The 21065-nt window shown below is 40.7% G+C and overlaps 2 protein-coding genes across 4 annotated transcripts; both read left to right on the top strand.

The window, feature by feature from the left end:
- The first annotated feature begins 3750 nt into the window (after positions 1-3750).
- On the top strand, positions 3751-7911 carry btbd17b (BTB (POZ) domain containing 17b). 2 transcript variants are annotated; one of them, XM_044330257.1, is made up of 3 exons: positions 3751-3979; positions 5458-5743; positions 6095-7911. In XM_044330257.1, exons 1-3 carry the CDS (start codon positions 3886-3888, stop codon positions 7167-7169), a joined length of 1455 nt encoding a protein of 484 aa, XP_044186192.1. In that variant the 5' UTR covers positions 3751-3885; the 3' UTR covers positions 7170-7911. The 2 variants fall into 2 exon arrangements, with proteins under 2 accessions (XP_044186192.1, XP_044186191.1); XM_044330256.1 differs by having other exon boundaries at positions 5425-5743.
- Positions 7912-8274: 363 nt separating this feature from the next.
- Positions 8275-20998, top strand: LOC122967415 (dual specificity mitogen-activated protein kinase kinase 6-like). 2 transcript variants are annotated; one of them, XM_044332062.1, is made up of 13 exons: positions 8275-8615; positions 12698-12767; positions 13517-13565; positions 13663-13776; positions 14024-14143; positions 14257-14373; positions 15619-15670; positions 15777-15904; positions 16324-16401; positions 17435-17574; positions 18512-18557; positions 18829-18936; positions 19060-20998. In XM_044332062.1, the coding sequence occupies exons 1-12, from the start codon at positions 8597-8599 to the stop codon at positions 18904-18906; spliced, it is 1011 nt and encodes a 336-aa protein (XP_044187997.1). In that variant the 5' UTR covers positions 8275-8596; the 3' UTR covers positions 18907-18936; positions 19060-20998. The 2 variants fall into 2 exon arrangements, with proteins under 2 accessions (XP_044187997.1, XP_044187996.1); XM_044332061.1 differs by having other exon boundaries at positions 18829-20998.
- Positions 20999-21065: the final 67 nt, after the last annotated feature.

Below are 21065 nucleotides of genomic sequence, written 5' to 3'. Positions count from 1 at the left end.
CCGACCTTTCTGGTGTTCCCAGCTTTGCATATTCTATGAGATTAAAAGCTGGTATTTATTTCAGGCAGCTTACATCCAAACAAAGGGGCCACTCACCTCCCAAGTGAGACATTTCCACTTGTATACAGGCTATTCAACATGGCCAGAGCCTGCGACCAGTTTGTCATAAAGAGACTGATGATGATGAATGGCTTTAATAAGTTTAGTGATTAGATCAGTATTGTGATTGGTCTTTAAAGGTCCTTTCTTATGACATTATCAGCTGTTGCACATACAACAGTTTATAGGCCTGTTTGTCAGCATTAAGTAAAAGCAAAAGGCCCATGTTAATTTGTTCAATTTAAGAATAACTCAAATGTGTGCCGTTTAGTGTGCATAACAGGCATAGGTGAAATCTAATCATAATCTGGTATTTTCTCACTTAACCGTCATTCTACCAACAATATATATTTGTATTTAATATTTAACACACTCAACAAGGACTACCAACTGGGGTCCCCAAGAATAAACTACTGTAACAATCAACCATCATAGCAAAATATTAACTCACTTCTTCTCAAAACATTATTAGTTAATATGATTAATGTCATCTGGAAGAAAACAGATGATTGGCTATTAAATTTAGGAAAGTTACAGTTAATTTGCATATTGTGTCAAACAAAAACAAAAACAACAACTTTCAATTAGGACCCATGGCAAACATGAACTAAGTAAATAGTTCCATCTATTAAAACTGCATAAGAGGAATTGGGTTCTTTTGACTGGGTTCTCCCAGAATCCCAGTACATTGTTTTTTGTTGTTTTTTTTGTTTTGTTTTGTTTTTAAAAAACACTAATTAAAACAGAAACAGAAAACAATGATATAAAGTCATTAGGAATAAATTGATTGACAGAGCCATGAAAAATCGGAATGATAGAATAAAGCATCTGTGAGATATGACAAAAGCTATACCTCTGGGGTCTGCGAGTACCCCAATCAGTAGAATTAAGGTTAAAGGATAGTACTTCAGCACTTCATTTGTCAGCATCAGAAAGAAGACTGTACATCCAGTTTGCAGAGCCACCTGGTGGAAAAATATTGTCATAGGAGAGATGTACTCCTGTGTTTTTCAGTCAAACACAATCAAATCAGATTACACAATAAAATAGATCTTGTTATTGATCTGTTGTGGGCCATGCCATTTAACAACCATTGGATAAATAAGAACATTGACTGATGCCATTGATTTTAAGCTTTTACATTGTCCCTATTCAAAAAGTAAAGATATATTTAGAACAAGGCTCTTTTTGGAAAAAATGTGAACACCTGAAATTTGCTAAGATACTGGGGTACAAATACATTTTAGTTTTATAAATAACTTTGACATATATTTAATTTAATATTTTGTATTTTGCACTTTGCACTTTTAACATGTTGTAGGGCTAGGAGTATTTTTGAGATATACAGTATTTACTCTGATTTCCTGATTATCAATCTTACTCATTTAATTATAATACTTGCAGTTTCAACTAGAAAAAAAGACAAGAGAGTCGGTAGGCCTCCTAATGCAACTAGTGCAGCACTGACATACAGTGACACACAGAGATGCTTATAGAAATAATAGAAATAAGTCAGTGTGAGACACAATAGCAGAATGCACCATATATTCCATGTATTTTATATTTTTTTTGTAATTTATATTTTATTTTATTTGACACTTGATGCATTCAACATGTAAGATGTGTGTTTACAGTATATAAAAAGCCATTTGTGTAATATTTTAGAATCCTGGTTAGATGGTGCATCCTCTCTGGGTTCAGCACAAGAGTAAGGTCATCCAGGACACCTTGCTGAAGCCAACTTTGGCGTTCAGCCTGTACTAAACGTACTGTTTAAACTGTGTGATGGAGCCCCCTGTGGTGCATCGATCCCTCAATGGATCTCATCCCGAGGGGTGCTCTACAAATCCAGCAGTTTGTCAATCCACCCCCCCCCCCCACCCCTTTGCATTGTGGTGCTGTTAGCACATTCTTAATAGGAGCTGATCTCAAAGGAGAAAGCAATGTGACCTTAATGAAGGACATGCCCTTTACAAATGTACACTCTGTTTCCAGCTACACAGCAGTTGCAGAAATGTGTTTTAGTAGCTGGAAAAACCAATCTCACCACAGTGTTACTATACCAGATAGACCAGTATGTTAACACAAATCTCATTATTTGCTTTCATATAAATTCATTACATTCATATAAATCTACCTCCCAAAATAAAAGCAGATATAAGACGCTACCATACATGATCCTCCTTGTGTAGCAGGCTTCATTAGGGCACCTCAGAAGCACCGCTGTCCTCTGAGAACCTGTCAGGTTATTCATAGCAGTGGCTCAGGTTGGGGTCTTGCAGGATGTCTCTTCTCCTGCATTTTTACTGCAGCCCAACAGCCCTCACGGCTTCACTACAACCTAATTCCCTCTGAAATGATGTCTCTCCCTGTTTGTCTCATAGCGGGCACAGTAGCTATTTTAAACACATTAATCCCATCGCAGCATGTTAGCATAAATATTTCGATTGGACTAATGGTCTAGTCAGATGCACAGATTTTTTTAAGAATATCACATCCATACCGAACTTATCTGTTTGAGAAGATTTTAACAGGGATCTCAGTATTGACTGACCCATCTCTGAGGACAGATCAATGCTAGCTGAGTGGTAAATAAAGGCTCATTTAACTGACACTGTAAACATCTTTCTCTGAACCCTGAGGTCATGACCAGAGGCTTCATCTCCGTCTGTTGTATCCCAGTTACTGCATGTTATTCTAGGATGTGTGAGTCTTTCATGTCATGTGGCTCTTGAGCTCCCTTTGAGTAGTTTAAGCATTTTGTATTGATTATTATAGTTCGAGGTTAGTGTGTTCCCTGCAAAGCTGCAGACCATTAACTCCATATCCAGCTGGAATTAGTCTATCACATACATTCATTTAGCCATCTGCACCCTGTAGGGCTTGTAATGCAACAACTGCTGTTGCATGACACCTGAAAATAGTTTTACATGTACTTAATGATGCACTGTGAAATTTACAAAGTCTTATTCTACACAGATAGCTAAAAATAACTGCCTTTCAATGTTAATGAACCAACTATGTGACTCCATAAAATCGTGATTGGCACTTGGATTTGATAAACAGAGCTTCCAGTAAATTCATGAGCGGACCCAGCACCAATGAAATTATCCTCCCATTAGTTAGATTAACATGCCATCAGAAAAGTAATTGCTCTCAGCTGAAAAACTGTCCTATAAATGGATTATGAAATTTGATTGACTGCAGTTGGTCACACATATTAGAACCTTAATTACATTTGGCAGATAGTCTCAGTGGCAACCTGCTGTAATTAATTGACTAATTATATGGCACCCTTTGTACTTAACTTTGATATCATAAACAAAATGTTAAAGTCCAGAGATCTGCTGCATTCTGAGTGCCATTAAAACATGAAACTGTGTTAATATTGATTGTTAATAGTGCCTAACCCCCTTGACTTTTAAACTAAAAAAAAAACAAACATTGAGCTGAGTCCTTGGCTGGCCCAGTGCCGCTGATCAATGCCATGTAACATCCAAAAGGGAGAAATTCAAAATCAAAGCTGTCGCTATAGCAACGCCCCTGCCAGATTCCACCAATCAATGGAGTCTGTGGGGTTGCGAGATGCGCCAGGGAAAGGCCAGCGTCCTATATAAAGAGTGCGGGACAGGGAGCCAGGCGGCACACAAGGGGCAACACACCTTTCTGCACGCACACGACAGAGGCACGGCAGCAAGAAGAAGGGTCAGGAGAAGAGTGGTGCTGAGAAAGAAAGAGAGAGAGGGAAAGGACAAAGGAAGAGAGGCAGGGAATAACTGAGAAGATATGGTGCGCTCATGTGAACAAGGCATCCCTGCCTGGGTCTATGTGGGCACTCTGCTCCTCTTAATCCACTTCAACTCTATCACAGTTAGCGGAGGTAAGACATCAGTAGTTTAAATTGTTTGCTACAAAGTCATCTCACTTTTGCATCCCTTTTTTTTTTTTTTTTTTTTTTTTTATAGAAACACATTGTAAGGGAAGCTGTATTGTTCTATTTCAGTCCAGCTTCCCCCATACTGTCAGTGGGTAGTAGGGCACAGCATGAATGTGTCTCGTGCCCAGCCTCAGGGCAGGGGATGGGTATTTATCTGTTCTACTCATCCTGTCCTCATCTATCTGTCTGCTGGGTGCAAGGAAAGAAAGGCAAGTCCATTTGCTGCCTGGCTTTGTGCCGGCTCAATAATACAGTCCAGTACAAGCGCCTAGGGAAAGGTTTTCTTACTCCTTAAAGAAGATCTTACTCTGACTGATTTTGACCGATATTGAAGGCCACATTCCTCTGCTTTGAGATTAAATTTCATTTGAAATTCCTCATGAGCACAGACTCATGTTATCTGAAATACTTGGGGACTGTTTTATTCAGTGTTTTCTGTTCTTCTCAGCTGGAGTGGAAGAGACACTGCATCATTCTTTATTCATAACTTTTTTTTGTCTACTTGGACTCGAATCTCTCAGAAGTTTTTTTTTGTTTTTTTGTTTTTTTTTACAGAATATGTAAAAAGGTAAATTATGTAACAGATAGTGTATACTGGCTTCCCCAGTTGCAATGAATGTGGTAATTTTTTCAGTTGGTTACTCTGTGCCAGAATAATTTGTCAATACACAGTCCCACTCCACCATGCTCAGCTGGCTCAGGGTTCTGGCTGGCTAATTGGAAAAAGGTTACTTTGAAGTGGGGGCACTTGATTGTGGTAGAGAAATGAAGACTGTGAGGCATCGAGGGAGCCAAGTGTGCTCCCCCTGTGTCTCATTAAACCCCCAGTAACAGGCCAATGAGGCTGCTGATGGCTGTGGCAGAACAGAATGGAAACAGCAGCTTGTCATGCTGTGTCTTTCATGTGTGATTCTCCAATATGTGCCACTTGCGCTTATGCTCAAGAGGGCCCATAGAAGCAGCCATCTGCAATGGCGCCGCAAACTCAGGGTTCTTTTCTGAACGTATCAGAGGTTTTCTGAGTCAGCCACCTGGCTTGTTGCTCTCTTTTTCTGTTAATTGAGAAGAATAGAGGGATCTGCCAGTCTGCTTTTCTCTGACATATCATCAGTTGTGGTTTAGTAGATGGGTTACAGAGTGCATTTTCCAAATCTTGTGGTGCCAAGTCTGATTTAAGTTGTAGAACAAATGCACATGAATCTTGCTGTGGATGAAATTCCAGAAAGCAGAGTCAAGTTGATGCAAATTATGGTGATGAAAATAGAAAATACACTAAAACTTAATGCACTATCAAAATTCAAACAAAAACAATCTCATAATTTCTCTAAAAAAATCTTGTATGTAAAAGAATGAATGAATATAAAAAGTGACGATTATGTTTCTGTCAGGTGTTGCTCGACCACCATCTTTTTTTTCCACAGCTGCCCTGAAGCAGGAGGTAGCATTGGACAATGGTGCAACGGTGCTGAATCACTCCATGAGTTTGGTGCAGCGCATGGAGACCCTACTGGCCATGGGGAATGGTAGTGATATCATTCTCCGTCTGGAGACCATCAACACGGACGAGGTGAAGGTGATCCAGGCCCACAGCCTGGTTCTCACTCTGCAGAGTGATGTGTTTGAGGAACTGCTGCTCACCCGCAACAACAGTGCTGTGGTTTTGAGGGAGACATCTGACTGTGCAGCTGTCTTTGACAAGTTTATCAGGTGAGGATGACTCGGGTTGTAATCATTTGTTTAGAGTACATCGGGTTAAATTAGACCTTTTTTTGTTTGAGTTTGTGGAGCTGCTTGTAGATGCCGAAAGTATAAGGTTATAGGTCTTCACTCACCACTTTGCCTCTCTCCTTTCTATTTAGAGAAGTGAGATGCTCCATTTTGTGAAATATTTTAAAATTACTCCTGCTGTTTGAGGCTTGTAGTCTAAAATCAGTGTGGGTTTTTTGGTGACTCAGATGTGCGGAGAAAAAACAAGTTTCAAAATATAGTATGCTTTACAGCTTTAAAAACCATTTTGTCAATTACTTTAGATGATTATTCCAGCTTTTTCTTTTTCAGGTATCTTTACTGTGGCGACATCTCTGTGCGGTTAGGTCAGGCCATTCCTCTACATAAGCTGGCCAGCAAGTACCATGTGTGGAGCTTGCAGCAGGGTCTGACCCAGTATATGACCCAACATCTGTCTAGTGATTCCCCCGCAGGCCATGTGGTTGGTTGGTACAACTATGCACTACAAATTGGGGACATGGCCCTGCGGGACAGCTGCCTGCAGTACCTGTCCTGGAACTTGTCTTCTGTGCTGCAGAGCGAAGAATGGGGTTCCATCAGTGAAGACCTGCTCCTCTCCTTGCTCCAGCGATCTGACCTCATTTTGCAGAGTGAGCTGGAGCTCTATGAGGCCCTGGAGGCCTGGATTAGCCTGAACCAACCTGTCAGTATGACAGTGGAGAGTGCCCTAAGGGCTGTTCGATATGGCATGATCCCCCCTCAGTATCTCTTCCGTCTTCAAAAGCAATCCCCCCTCATGCTGAAGTATTATGAGTCTATCCGTGATCTCCTCTATCTAGCTTTCCAATTCCACTCTGCCTCACCTATCCAATTGGCCAAGTACTTTGATGTCAACTGCAGCATTTTCACTCCCCGTAACTACCTGTCCTCCTCCTGGGGTTCCCCTTGGATCATCAATAACCCCACCCGCGATGACCGTAGTTTCAGCTTCCAGACCCAGCTCGGGCCCAGCAGCCATGACTCCAGTAAAAGGGTGACATGGAATGCCCTTTTCTCCCCTCGCTGGCTCCCACTCAACGCCAGGTCAACCTATACTGAGCTGGGTGCCATGCAGCCTACCCGCACAGATGGAGGTCGACCTCGCATCATTGTTACACCAGCCACTTCTAGTCCAGATTTTGCCGGTGTGAGCTTCCAGAAGACGGTAATCGTGATGGCAAGACAGCAAGGAAAAATAGTGGTTCGCCATGTCTACAACTTCCACCAAAGCACTGAGGAGGCTGGGGATTTCCTGGTGGATGCTGACCTGCAGCGCCGTGCATCTGAGTACCTAATCGACAGCTCCCTCTATCTGCACATTGTAATAAAACCTCTCTACCATACCCTCCTTGTCGCCAGGAAGTAAAGGCAGCAATTTGGTGTGGCCTCACCATCAGTTATCCACCTTCCACCCACACAATCACAATGCATATATTCCAAAGTACACTCATATCACAGCATATGTTTGTTCGTCAGGTATGGGACATCTCCATTGTTGATTAGTTTGTGCATTTTGTTGTCTTCCAACTATTTAGCATGGAGGTGTCTGATTCACTACTCACAGTATTCACAGTTTAATGGATTAGCAGTAATTATCACATATATGATGGTGGGTTTACAATATTTCATGTCTAAGAAAAAAAAAAACACTTCACTGTACTGTATTTTGGTCAGGTATTGTATGGTCTGGCAGTTTGTTCCTTGAATTTATTAAATGGTTAAAGTTGTTTGCATAGGTGCTATAGTAGTTTTACTTTAAAATAAAATGTCATTGTTATTAATTTTATGCATTTCACCATTAAGCAGTCAATTATAGATTTTTAGTTTATGGCACTAATATTCTGTGACATATAGTTATATTTGTTGTTTGCTGTTTACATACCAAATTGTGTAAAATGAAGTGCAATCCCATTATCAGTGTTCCTTTGTATTCCATAGTTGACATGCAAAACACTGGAGACTGTAATTGCAGCACTTTGGTTTTTTGTTTACTTTTACTTAATGTTACATGTAGCCTACAATTTATCTAGCTTTTAAAGAAATGACACCAGTATGTAGTTTTCATCCTGAAACAAACAAATAAATATATAATAAAAGATAATACAATCTGTCTGTGGTGGCATGTTATGCATTGGCAAAAATGATCAGAATCAGAATCAGGTTTATTGTCAAGTAGGTTTGCACAGATATCATTTGCCTGGGTGTTGATGTGGTGCATAACAGTCAAAAATATACACACAATTAAGTAGTCCTTGATAATATAAAAAAAAAGAAATAAATAATTAACAATAAGCAACTCATATATGGCAAAATTAAATGTGTGAATAATTTCTGTAGTTGGGTATTTTTGATTAGTCACAGTAATGTATGAAAATATCCTGGCTTGGGGGTGTTAGGTTACAGAATAAGTGTTCACGTCAAAGAAACTACGCATCCCGTGATGCATAGTATGAGACAGGAAATACGTCATTACGTCGTTGGAACCTTCAGCTGTCAGACTTTGGCCACCCTAAAAAGTGCAGGTTTTGTTAGCAAACTAACTCGAACTGTACCACCCGCGCCGACTTTATTTAAAGTTGTGCATTCGTCTGTTAATCGATCTTTGAACTAGTGAGCCGGTGATTAAAGCACTTAGATTGCACGAAGACGAACCATCTTGTTTTAGTCGCTGCTAGTTTTTGCACGACAAGCCAGCGATCCTGAGCGGGTGTAAGGGTAGATGCAGGGAGGGAGGGAGTAAAAAAAGGCAAAAGTCTTTGTGCTTCCCTTCCCCCTCATCAAAGCAAAGGGGAAATGTCTCTGTCTAAAGGAGGTAAGTGTGTTTTCTCCAACTCAGCCGCTTTCTTTAAACAACCGTGCATATATTTTAAATAACGAGGTGCAGTTTGCGCGGAAGAAGTTTAGCTAGCTATGTTTGAGAAATGTAACCTTGCCAGGTGGAAAGCTGCATGTATGAGAGGAGGAAAAAAAGAAGCTAGCCAGCATGTCTTTCCTGCTTTCTATCATGCGAAGTCTCTAGACATCCCGATGTCTGAAGGTATTCATCACAAACCTACCATTAGCGGGCTAAATAATATTCAATGATAATATTTCAGCTAATTTGCATACTCGTATCGCTTCATTTAAGTTGCCGTGTTGCTGTTAGCTAGCTTAACTGCATTTTCACGACAATTAAGGACTTTAGCCAAGCTGTAATTAACAACTAACTTGCCCTTCAGCTGGAAATCACCGCGCTGGGACTAGTTTATCACTTTCGGTGAAGTAAAGCACAGCGGGACCACAGGTGTTTGTATGTCTCGGCCTCCTGACTCATCGATTGTGTTGGGTGTACAGTGTGTTAGCGCAAAAACATTTTAGCGCCGCTTCCATGGAAATGCATCCCCCCCCCCTCCACCCCCGCCACCCCCCGCCTCCTGTGGTGGAAATTCCTTTATTTTTAAAACAGGCGGCGATGCCAAGGAGTCACTGCGCTATCTATCACACACTTGGCTTCCGCCCGTCAGTCAGTCTGTGACTCTTGTGTTGTGTAATTACTGTACACTGCTGAATAAAACACACACCTTGGAAAAATCAAGGTCCTTCCTTTGCGTCACACACACAGAGCATGATGATGATGTCAATTTACATTTCAAGTTCACCGCTTGTGCTGTTACACAATCATACTAGCGTTACCATGGTCGGGAGTACACACTGTTTTGAGAGGGCTGTGTAGATTGGCTGGGTGCTGCTCAGGCAATCACAGCCTTTGGCCTACCATGGCATGTTTTGACTTGCAGCACCAATAGCTAGAGCCGCAGCTCTTTGTTGACAGTTCACTGGCTGCAAACAGATACTCCATAGCTGCTACACAGGTTCTGCGTTGTTATTATTGTGTGCACCAAAGCAGATCCGAGTTGTCTTTTGTGAAAGTGTAATTTCTTCCCAGCCACTACAAGGAATTGCTCGTTCAGTGGTCAATAGTGAAGTGAGTGAAGCTTTAAGTGCATGCAGTGCTGTTCATAGTATTGCTGAGACATGTTTGGAGATTGGGTTCTCCCTAACAGCACTGATAGGGTGGTGTGGAAGATTATCTGTGCATGAGTCATCATTGTCTGTCTGTATATGGACCCACTCTGAGGCTGGAGCTTCCTGATGGTGACTCGCCACACAGCTATTGACACTTTAATCCCATGCACAACCCAGAAATTCTTGTTCACATTACGTATGTCTTACTGCACTGATATTTTCCACTGAACATCATTGGTTTTCTAAGAATTGCTGAATTTCCTGTAAAAGTGCACCGACTCTCCACTGCTATCTTTAGTAGCTGATACTGACCTCAATAAGTCTTTGGCAGCATCATTGATCTGTTTTAAGAACTATGATACTTCAAATGAAAAGCTTTTTAGGGTAATAAACATATTCACTTCTGAGGAAAAATACAGAATGCAACTATAATTGAATACAGAACAAGATTTCAGTGCACACATTGATTGTTTCATATCATGATATATCACTCACATATAATATGAAATACTTGGTACTCAGATCTAGGGCTGCAACTAACAAAAATGGTGAAAAATTGTCAATCACAGTTTCACAAAGCCGAAGATGCAACCTAAAATGTCTTGTCTCGACCAACAGTCTACAACCCAAAGATAATTAGTTTACTATCGCAGAAGATTGAAGAAAAAATATCCACATTTAAGAAGCAGGAACTAGAGAAAAGAATCAGAATGATAAATTGATTGAAATCAAATTTGTTGCCGATTAATTTTCCGTCAATCAACTAATCAGTAATCTACTAATCGTTGCAGCTCTTCTCAGATCCCTTCTGAGAAAACGGTAACTGTGTACATGTGTTTTTTCTGTGCAGCCTCGGTATACTTTGACTGCAGCTGTGGCTGATGTCATGGTACTGTTGTGTCCTATCAGGCTCAATTCAGGCAGGTCTTGCGGCAGTGAAGCCGGCCTCAGTTCCCCCGAATGGGGACAGTGAGCAGTGAAGTGACATCATATTTCCCAAAGAGTCCTGACAGTTGTTGTGTTTTGAGCGGATGTGTCCAGTCTGACTGGCTGTGAGTCATATCCCACCCCACAGCTCCGGCCACAGGGTCACTGCACACGCCACACACACTGGCTCCCCGGCTCAGCCTGCTACCTGAGAGGGGCTAGTGTTTCAAGTCCATTAATACTTCACAGTAAACATGTCTTGAGTGTTAACTCAGACTTAAATATAATGCACTGTATTTAAAACTTCATGTGCATATTATAATTGTGGTAGTTTTCCTGCAGCAGCAAAGCATTGTTGAGTATCTCTGACAGCTTAAAAACATCCTTGGCATGTCAGATGTTTTTGTACCGCGCTACCCTAGTTTTGTTGCACGAACAAAAGGCTGACTTATTTGTCAGGTCATTGGAAGGCTTTGAGTGCTCGTTATCCCACACAGAGGAAATGCAAAATCTATTTTTGACTGAGCATGTGTGAGTAAATCACACGTCAATCTCTCCCTACCACATGAGACTAGTGTAGTCTGTCCAGACACTGTAGGCCTATTTTAGGGCTGCTGCACAAAATGGACCTGTCTGATGTTTCAGTGGTTGGCCATGGAATCTAAAATCTAGAGTAAAACTTAACTTCCCTTCCAGCTTGATCTAGCAAGGAGGGGTTTACCCAATCGTACTTCCTCCAGACTGGAGCGGTGTGACTCACTGAATGGCAAATACAACCCCACAGTAACAATGACAGTTTAATTGTAGCATTAAACTAGTCCATTACTAACTTTTGCTAGTTTTATAAAGAGCCATTTCATTTTGTTCTGAAGTGAAAGCAACTTGCTTGCCAGTCGCATTAAACCAGTTTCTCTGAACTGGGGTAGAATAATTACACAGCCTGGCCTGAGCCTGTATGCAGCAAGAACAGGAAATAACCAGCCAGGTCTAAACTGTTTCTCATCATTTCCCAGTGGGTGAAAATCTGGCCAAATGCTAGCACACACACACACACACGGATAAAGGTCAAGAAAAGTGTTCTGTTTTTCCTGTCGACCTTGCAACAAGAGCAAACATGCTGAACACGAGTGTCCATGTCGAGAAAAGTTGAGATGTTTTTTTTTTTTTTCCCTGTGTTGCTCGTAGGCCCGGTAGCTGTGTCATTTTGGCAGGGACTCGCAGCCCCTTGTGGGAAATCCCAGAGGCTGCTGGTAAACCGTGTTTATGAATGGACTGCTGTCACTGATTTAACACAGAAAGGTCCCAGAGCTGCAGTTTACAGCACCGTGCTCTTTCACATATTTGAAAAAAAAAAACAAACAACAAGTAAAATGTCACAATAATAAAATAAAAAACGGATATTTGATTTGTTAGAAGTTATCATACCAGAGAAAAAAAAAATCATGACAGGAAGAAAGGCTTGATTCCCTTGCATCCCCCCCCCCCTCTCCATTTGAGTCATCATACCAATGTCGATTAGTCATTTAGTCTACCTTCTCTCTATGGCAGGGCCTCAAGTTTGAGTACACCTAATCTCCAGTTAGATAACAGATCATTTTGTGTCAGAGGCAACTGCATATTGATTGTAACCTTGAAAACACTCCTCACAACCAGAATAGAATTAAACCACCTATTAATATGCCCGTGTGGACATATGAAAACAAGCAAAGTCCATTTAGTTGGCACTAAGTGATCTGAATTACAACTTGGCAAACATCTGCTTTTAAACTCAAAGTAATGTGGCAAATGGCGTCTATAGATTCTGCACTTGCACCTGAGTCATAAGTCCATTTGTCTGTAGGCTTCTACAACACACTGCTAATCACACTAGCTTGTGGTTGCTGCTAAACACAGCTGTATTGATCAGTGTAGATATATAATGGAGCTGAAATGATAATGGCTTTCTAATTTCTTGTCTTTCAGGGAAGAAGAGGAACCCAGGGCTGAAGCTGGCCAAAGAAGTGTTTGCACAGCCCGCACCAGCAGCAGCAGCGTAAGGCTCTTTTTTTTTTTTTTAAATCAACAATAGGTCTCAATAAGCCAGTAAATAACAAGACATTGCAGGGCACAGATGTGAAAGATGTGTTTGAAGTAGTAGAAACAATGTTGCCATTACATAGTTTGTCCACCAGAGAGCAGTGACAAGTCTGTTTTTCAACTGTCCTGCTTACCACACATTGCTCACAGTTCAGTTAAGACAAATGTAAAGGGATCCTTTTTAAAAAATAAATGTTAATTTTATGAGTTTATGTTACAAAAATAATACAGATTAACTCTCAAATATCTATGTATTGGCCTTAAAATTCCAGTGTCAGTCAGGCTATACTCAGAATTTTCTTAATGGAGATGACCAAAGATTTGAAGTCACACCAATTGACATTTAGATAAGAACTGTGTTTTCAAGTAAGCAAAATTTATAGAAGTTATAGTTATTAAAGTTTGAACACACTTTGCCATTTACTTGAATGAGAAAGTGTGTCCAAACTTTTGACTGGTACTGTACATTTTTGTGGGAATGGAGTCTTTGCACTTTGCCTGCCTGGTGCTGTTGTTAATTACAAGCACTAGAGTTATACGGGTGCAAAGAGAGTGAGTTCTTGCATAACTATAAATATATAAATGAAGATTTGCTTCAAATAAAAGCACAATTTGCATTATAATATGAAAAAGCCCATTTTGCGGCATTCAAACTGACTGCACACTGTTATTTTGGCTCAATTTAAATGTGTTTCTACCCTGCAGGCCCCCTCGTGATCTTGACTCTAAAGCTTGCGTCACAATCGGAGATCAGGTAAATTTGGCTCTGTATTCCTCCGAGACATGCTGTTCTATATTTTTGCTGATCTGAATGCATAAATTAATGTAACGTCTGTCCCCCCGCTGTCCAGAACTTTGTGGTGAAGGCAGATGACTTGGAGCAGATTGCAGAGTTGGGGAGGGGAGCGTACGGTGTGGTGGACAAGATGAAACATGTGCCCAGTGGTGTTATCATGGCTGTCAAGGTAGGCTGGGAAACCACCACTCAGGTTACATGATTTGGCATCTCTGTGAATGCACCATTGCTTTTAAAATAATACTGTGAGTCATACAGTAGATGTAGTCAACATGTGAGTTCAGCTTGCAAACATTTGGATCAGATTTACTGGATCGATGTTACACTGGGGGGGATGAAAGGACACTGGACACCAGATGATTTAAGGTGACTTCTGATGCAACTGGCAACCCAATCTGTGATGTTTGTGTCTGCAGAGGATTCGTGCCACAGTCAACAGTCTGGAGCAGAAGAGGCTTCTGATGGACTTGGATATTTCTATGAGGACAGTGGACTGCTTCTTTACTGTGACCTTCTATGGCGCCCTCTTCAGAGAGGTGAAGCCAGTGTCTGAATCTCACTCATTTATGACTGGTATGACCTTCTTCCTGTGTTCTATGGAGTGTCTGATCATCTTGTTTCTTATTTGTGGGCGACATCTTAATTTTAGGGGGATGTTTGGATCTGTATGGAGCTGATGGACACCTCTCTGGATAAGTTCTATAAGAAGGTTATTGAGAAAGGCAAGACCATCCCAGAGGACATCTTGGGCAAGATCACAGTAGCAGTACGTCCTGTCCCATATCTTACACTGTAAAATTAGTGTTGCTAAGATATCAAGTGCATTTACATGTATATTAAAGTAGAGCTGCAACTAACCATTATTTTCATTATCTATTAATCAGACAAATATTTCCTTGATTCATCAATAAATCGTTTTGTCTTTAAAATGTCAGAAAATAGTCCAGAGCCCAAGGTGAACAGTTTTCTGGCCATTATTCAACGCCATAACTCACAAACAGAAGGGCAGATTGTGACCATATTTCACATTTGGTCGGATATGAATTGCTGACACTAATCTCGGGCACCCACCTTGAAACTGTGGTGATTGTATAGATCTTCTGTGCTGTCGGGTTGAAGATGTGTGTGAAGCACCCACGTTTTAGAATTTGTAGCTTCTTTGAAGCAACATCCATATCTGAAGCACCGTCTACTGTCCACTGGCTACAACTTTATGTTCTATCAGAATCAGCTCAATGGCTGAGCATGTGAACACGTACAAGGAAAATTACCTTTTTTATTAAATCCCTTCAAAGTCTTCACTACAAATAATATGAGTCTGGACAGACAGGGATGTAAACTGGAACTTGACTGGTTGGTGGAGGCATACAACCGCAAGGCGGTAATTCTAGTTCTTTAAACAATGACTAAAACAGTTCTTTGCCAATTAATGTTCTGTTGATCAACTAATCAGTTCAACTTATTGCTGCAGCTCTGTATTAAAGGAATAATTCAACATTTTAGTAAAATATGCGTAGTCGTTTTCTATCCAAGAGTGAGATGAGAAGAACAACAGTTTTAGGGGGAGTTGTGTGCAAAGAGCCAGATGCAGTGACTTTCTGGAGTCTTGCCATGTCTGTGAGGTTGCCAGGCAACCAGCACTTAAGCTGGAGATGCTCTAGATGGAAGTGCTGGGTAGATGGATACTATTTTTTGTCACATCACACAACTCCTCCTAAAACCATGTTGATTAGTAAACTTCCACTCGAAAATAGTCAAATTTTCTGCACTTTGCGGCTGAGTTTGCATGTTTAATATTTTTTGGAGATGAGTGTGACTACAGGTAACAATACCACCAAACCCAACAGTAAGCAAATTATAAAAAAAAATAAAGTTGTTGGTATTGTCTAAATATTGTTTTATTACTGTGCATGTAAAACTCTCATTGTAACCACTGAGATATAGCTCTTAAGAGTTTTTCCTGATGCAGTATTTAATATTTTCCATTGTTTTCTCTCTATTTACTTTACAGATCGTCAAGGCATTAGAGCATCTGCACAGTAACCTGTCAGTTATACACAGAGGTAATCAGAAGAGCACACCAGCACACACAGTTCTCAGTTTTAATGTTTATCATTGTTGGTTTGCTATTTACTTTCTCATCACTCTCCCAACAACGCCCCTCTGCAGATGTGAAGCCCTCCAATGTTCTGATCAACACTCAGGGCCAAGTGAAAATGTGCGACTTTGGCATCAGTGGCCACTTGGTGGACTCTGTAGCCAAAACAATGGATGCAGGCTGCAAGCCCTACATGGCGGTAAGTGGGGACTGTGAAGGATCAGGGGAGATATTCCTGGTAAAGGCTGGTTGAGGTTTAGGAAAGGATTCTCTAGAAATGTACTGATGGATTGTAATGTTCAGTGAGGTCTGGCCCATATCAATGTCTGAGCTCTTTAACCAACCATAACACCTAAGCTTTCAAACAAACTTGCTTGGGATGTAGTCTCACAAAACCAGTATATTATTTCAATCCTCTGAAAAACCATTTTGACTGCTGAGATTTGTCTTTTTCATTCATGAGTGAGTATAATTCACTGCTTTTTATTTAAATTGCTTTTATCAGTTTGTAAAGCAAATCTCAACAGTCCTAAAAAGTTCAGAATAATTATTGTTTATAATTGTTTAAATTATTTTCAGATAGTGGTAGTACTTATCATTTGCTAATTTCTTTTTCAGCCTGAGCGGATCAACCCTGACCTCAACCAGAAGGGCTACAGTGTGAAGTCAGACATATGGAGTCTTGGTATCACGATGGTGAGTACGGTCGGATATCAAAATTAGTCCCTTTGTGATACTCACAGTTGGAGCAAACACGGTCCATGCCCTTTTTGATATTTGTAATTTTAAGAAAATGAATAAATCACTGCACAAATCTGTGCTATTGCTGACTGGCACTATGCACAGTTGGTAGTAAAAGAAATTCATATTATGCAATATGTTACTAAAAGAACTCAAACACAGAGATTATGTTTTGTCTGCCAGATAATAAATGCTTTCATGTGTTCACTGTGTTGCTCATTTCAGATATTGCTAACACTGATGGCAAACCCCAAAATGCAAATGTTAGCTTAGTCTTATGTAATCACTTTTTTTTTCTTCCATACTCCTTTACGTCACAACAGTTATTATCTCATAATAGTAAAATGATACATTTTTATTCACATAGCAACTTTCATGAGAAGGTTACAAAGTATATTATAAGGAATAAAAAGTATTTCTTCTTCCACTCTGTCCAGGACAGCTCTGGCTGCTTTAGTACAGCAATTACAGATATCTTTCCAAACACAGTCCAGCACTTATGCTGAGTCATTGTGACCGTTGACAATTTTGATACCTATGCCATGTTGGTGGCAGATTTAAGTAGTTTATGTCGTCCTCAATTAATGTACAGCATGGCTTACAGATTGATAGAATTTTTATTCATTGAGTTTTACTTTGACTACACAAAATTATATATGGGTTTCAAATCACGCTTTATTAAAGATGTTCACACCAAACGCTTAGACCAGAGAGATAGAAAACCAACAGGAGTTTATTTCATTACACACAAACATACAAAACTCAGAAAATCACCAATGCAGCAAAATTAAAACATAAGGAAGTTTTTACGGAAGAAAAATAATTCACTGAATTATCAAAATAGTTGAGTTGCAGTTGAAAGTCAATATCACTCACTTTGCACTTTCAATTATTGCACTGAAACGTGACCAAAATCATAACATGCAGTTATGAAATTTAGCTGTAACTTGTATGATCCTTGTTAAATCAGCCTTTCTCTGTCTCCTAGATTGAGCTGGCCATTTTGAAATTCCCCTACGACTCCTGGGGCACCCCGTTCCAGCAGCTCAAACAGGTGGTGGATGAGCCGTCTCCACAGCTGCCCGCCGACCGGTTTTCCCCAGAGTTTGTAGACTTCATCTCCCAGTGGTAAGCCTCATACTCACTGATGAATGTACAGACTGTTATCCTTCTTTAAAAAAAATAAATAAATAAATGGCACAAAGCACAGCAGGGGTCAGTGTTTGCTCTCCATTTACTGAACGAGGTGGCGTAAGTACAGTACAGAGCTCCAGCATGATGTCAGATTATGTAAATGGATGGTTCTGTTATGCCGTAAGGGCCTTTTTGTCTCCTTAGAAGGAAGGGTCACTGCAAATCAATACAAAGTTGTTCTGAGTGATCACCTCTATCCTATGATGAAACATTTCCATCCCGATGGGAGTGGTCTCTTCCAGGATGACAATGCCCCCACCCATAAGGCACGAGTGGGCGCTGAATGGTTTGACGAGTATGACAATGATGTGAATCATATGCCATGGCCTTCACAGTCACCAGATCTCAACCCCATTGAAGATCTATGGGAGATTTTGGACTGTAGTTTCAGACAGCGCTCTCCACCACCACCATCATCAAAACACCAAACGAGGGAATATTTTTTTGGAAGAACAGTGTTCATCCTTCCAGTAGAGACTTGTAGAATCAATGCCAAGGCGCGTTGAAGCTGTTCTGGTGGCAAGTGGTGGCCCAACACCTTATTGAGACACTTTATGTTGGTTTTTCCTTTAATTTGTCACCCTTTTTGTGTGTGTATATATATCCAAAGTGGTTTGTTGTTTTGCTCTCATTCACCTATTCACATACACGCTCAACTTAATGGAGTCGGGTTTCATTGTCTTGCCTGAGGGCACATTGGGACATCAGGAGCCGGGGCAAACCCTGCACTTAATGGATGACCTGGTCTACCCACAGGATATGTCATTTGATTATTTTAGATGTGGTTTTATATGTTTTTATAATATAATACATATAAATTGTGATTTTTGGAGATTAATCTTTTGCGTTCATCTCTTCTTTGTCTTTACAGTTTAAGAAAGAAGCCAAATGAGAGACCAGCTTATACAGAATTAATGGTTAGTAGTTTTTACATTTTCTCTCCTCCTCTAATGCATTAACACATGTTTTAGGCTATTTTGTTGTAGCTTTGTCACAGCATCAACATCTGTGCTGTAATGTTCAATGCACTCTGATTCTTGCTTTTGTCCACAAGAGGCCAGGCTTACCCAATTAACTCACCAAGACTATGACTTTGTATGTGTCACAAGTAAATAACAACAAAGGGCATTATTTAAATTTTTAAAAAAAAGCATATTTCTAATTATGCATTTTCTCCTTCTGATGCAGCAACATCCGTTTTTCACCTTGCACGACTCCAAAGAGACAGACGTGGCCAGTTTTGTCAAGGTCATCCTGGATGACTGATGGGCTCTCTCCGGGCTCCACCCCGTCAGGGTAGGCGGGACCTCTCAAACGAACCAATGGCCTACCTTTTTTTTTTTTTTTTTTGTTTCTTTTTTTTTTTTTTTTTTAAACTCACTGGAATGACAGACTCTCATGCATCCATGCACACAACAGGGGGTGACCCAAAGACTGACAGCAGCCCAGCAGCACTGGAGTGGGAGAGTGGCGGTAATATGAACTCATAAAACCAACTGGAGAGGTTTAATTCACTCCTCCAAGCTTCCTGTGTGTGCAGTTATCCCACATGACAAATATGAACTGAACTTGATTTGTTGTTTTTTTTCTTTCTTGTTCATACTTTTGTTTTGCCCCCACCTCCCCTCTTATTTCTCTCTTCAGAACGGACAGAGCCAGCCATTATTTCTTTGTGACACATATTGTATGAATACTTTTGAATTTCATCTGCAAAACCAACCTTTAATGTGTATGTTTGTTGTTGTTGTTAATTGAAAAGCTATATTTGCATATGCGTTTGTATGTTTTCTCATTATACAGAGTTTTGATACTGTATATCGTCAACAAGGTTGAATTTTACAGGACTAGAGCCTTATTTGTCAGATCGCATCGGGTCAACAGTTTGACCTGGCTCTGCCCTGAGGCGATTGGTCAGTGCAGGGGGCCGCAGTTGTCACAGGGTGGGCTGCGGAGGCTCCAGGACTGAGACAAAACTTGTGACCCTAAGGTCACATTCTGGACGGGAGGAGTTGCAAATCATTCCTAGAGCTCTCGGCGGTGTGAGGGAGGAATGTGAGGCGTCCCATATCATCTGAACCTGTAGTGATCCGAGTTGTAGCTCTTCATGCCGTGACCCCACCGTACTCTTCTTTTCTCTCGGGTATGAAGAGTCCTCTTCAGTGCCGCCAATGATACTACCTGGAAATGTTCAGGGGTGACCTAATCAAGCTCACAGCTTATCTTTCTGTGTGCCATTTTGCAAATCGTTCTCATGAATTACTGCATTAATTGTGTTTTTCTTGTTTTTGGACTTGTCCTGGCCTGCATTTTTATTTTATTTCAGCATTTAAACTTCCCTTTGCTTACCTTTCTCAATTTTGGAGTCAGCATAGTCTTTTCATATGAGGCACTTATTTTTTTTTTTTTTCTTTTTCCAGAGACCTTATTATGCCTTACACAGATAGTATGTTTAGGGGAAATAATTTATGTGTTGAAGATGTAAATACTATCTCCTTTTTTTAATGTAACATGGCACTGTCATAACCTGGCAGTGTAGATGAGTGGTAGAGTGGTTGGTATTAGTTTTAATGCAGTGTGACACAAACACACACACACACACAAACACACACACTTCTCACAGGGCCAGCTGACTATCGTACACCTATTTTGGATTGATGTGCTGTCAAGCTCCACCGCTCAGGTTTCTGTGCTCTCCTTCATGTGGAGACAGCCCCCCCACCCCACCCCACCCCACACCCCCCCTTTTTTTTTTCTCGAGGTCGTACTTTCCTTGAGTGCCAGACTTAGAGCCTCTATTCAGTCCTTGGTGGGCAGCCATTATCTCTTCTGTCTGACCATACTATGCAGAGCCCCTTCGCCTTGGACAACACAGCAAGAGGCCCTTGCCATGTGGCAGTTTCCCCACTCCAAGTGTTCAGAGACTGTGATAATGATGATGAAAGTGGTGGTTGTGATGGCGATGGTGTCGATAGTGATGATGAATGCCTGTGTTCATGGCTAGCACTCATCGTCGCCTCTCTGGTTTACACTGTAGTGCGACCTTTATCAAAAGTCTGCGAGTTAGGAGTATTTATGATTGTGAATAATAAGGGAAAGCTAGCAACACCACAAAGAAGCTGCTGTTTTTTTTTTTGTTTGTTTGTTTCTTTTTTTTTTTTTTTCTTCTTCTTCTTAGTCGGCCTTCTTTGAATGGCCATTCCCTTGGTGTGTAAAAGTGAGTTTTTACGCTGATCACAATGAGAATGGAACACTTGCTCTACCTCTTACTCCTTCACTCTATTTGCCACCTTTTCATTGGGTGGGACTGACAAACTTGAACTATGGAAAGACAAAAAAATAAAGGCTTTATTGTTCAGTATGACCGTTTTTAGCTTTCATTTCAAGATTGCTGCAGGTTGAGCAATAGTGCACTCCTTAAAAGACCA

Source organism: Thunnus albacares, chromosome 17, assembly GCF_914725855.1.
Source record: "Thunnus albacares chromosome 17, fThuAlb1.1, whole genome shotgun sequence".
NCBI classification, from domain to species: domain Eukaryota; kingdom Metazoa; phylum Chordata; class Actinopteri; order Scombriformes; family Scombridae; genus Thunnus; species Thunnus albacares.
This window is presented reverse-complemented; position numbering and strand designations above follow the sequence as displayed.

What these genes read in the sequence shown, in the direction of transcription:
- btbd17b (XM_044330256.1), top strand. Translation starts at nt 3,886, where the DNA reads ATGGTGCGCTCATGTGAACAAGGCATCCCTGCCTGGGTCTATGTGGGC. An exon ending in CTCTATCACAGTTAGCGGAG is followed by an intron (nt 3,980 to 5,424) that starts GTAAGACATCAG and finishes TGTTTCTGTCAG; the next exon opens with GTGTTGCTCGACCACCATCT. An exon ending in GTCTTTGACAAGTTTATCAG is followed by an intron (nt 5,744 to 6,094) that starts GTGAGGATGACT and finishes TTTCTTTTTCAG; the next exon opens with GTATCTTTACTGTGGCGACA.
- LOC122967415 (XM_044332062.1), top strand. An exon ending in GTGTTATCATGGCTGTCAAG is followed by an intron (nt 13,777 to 14,023) that starts GTAGGCTGGGAA and finishes TTGTGTCTGCAG; the next exon opens with AGGATTCGTGCCACAGTCAA. An exon ending in CCTGTCAGTTATACACAGAG is followed by an intron (nt 15,671 to 15,776) that starts GTAATCAGAAGA and finishes GCCCCTCTGCAG; the next exon opens with ATGTGAAGCCCTCCAATGTT.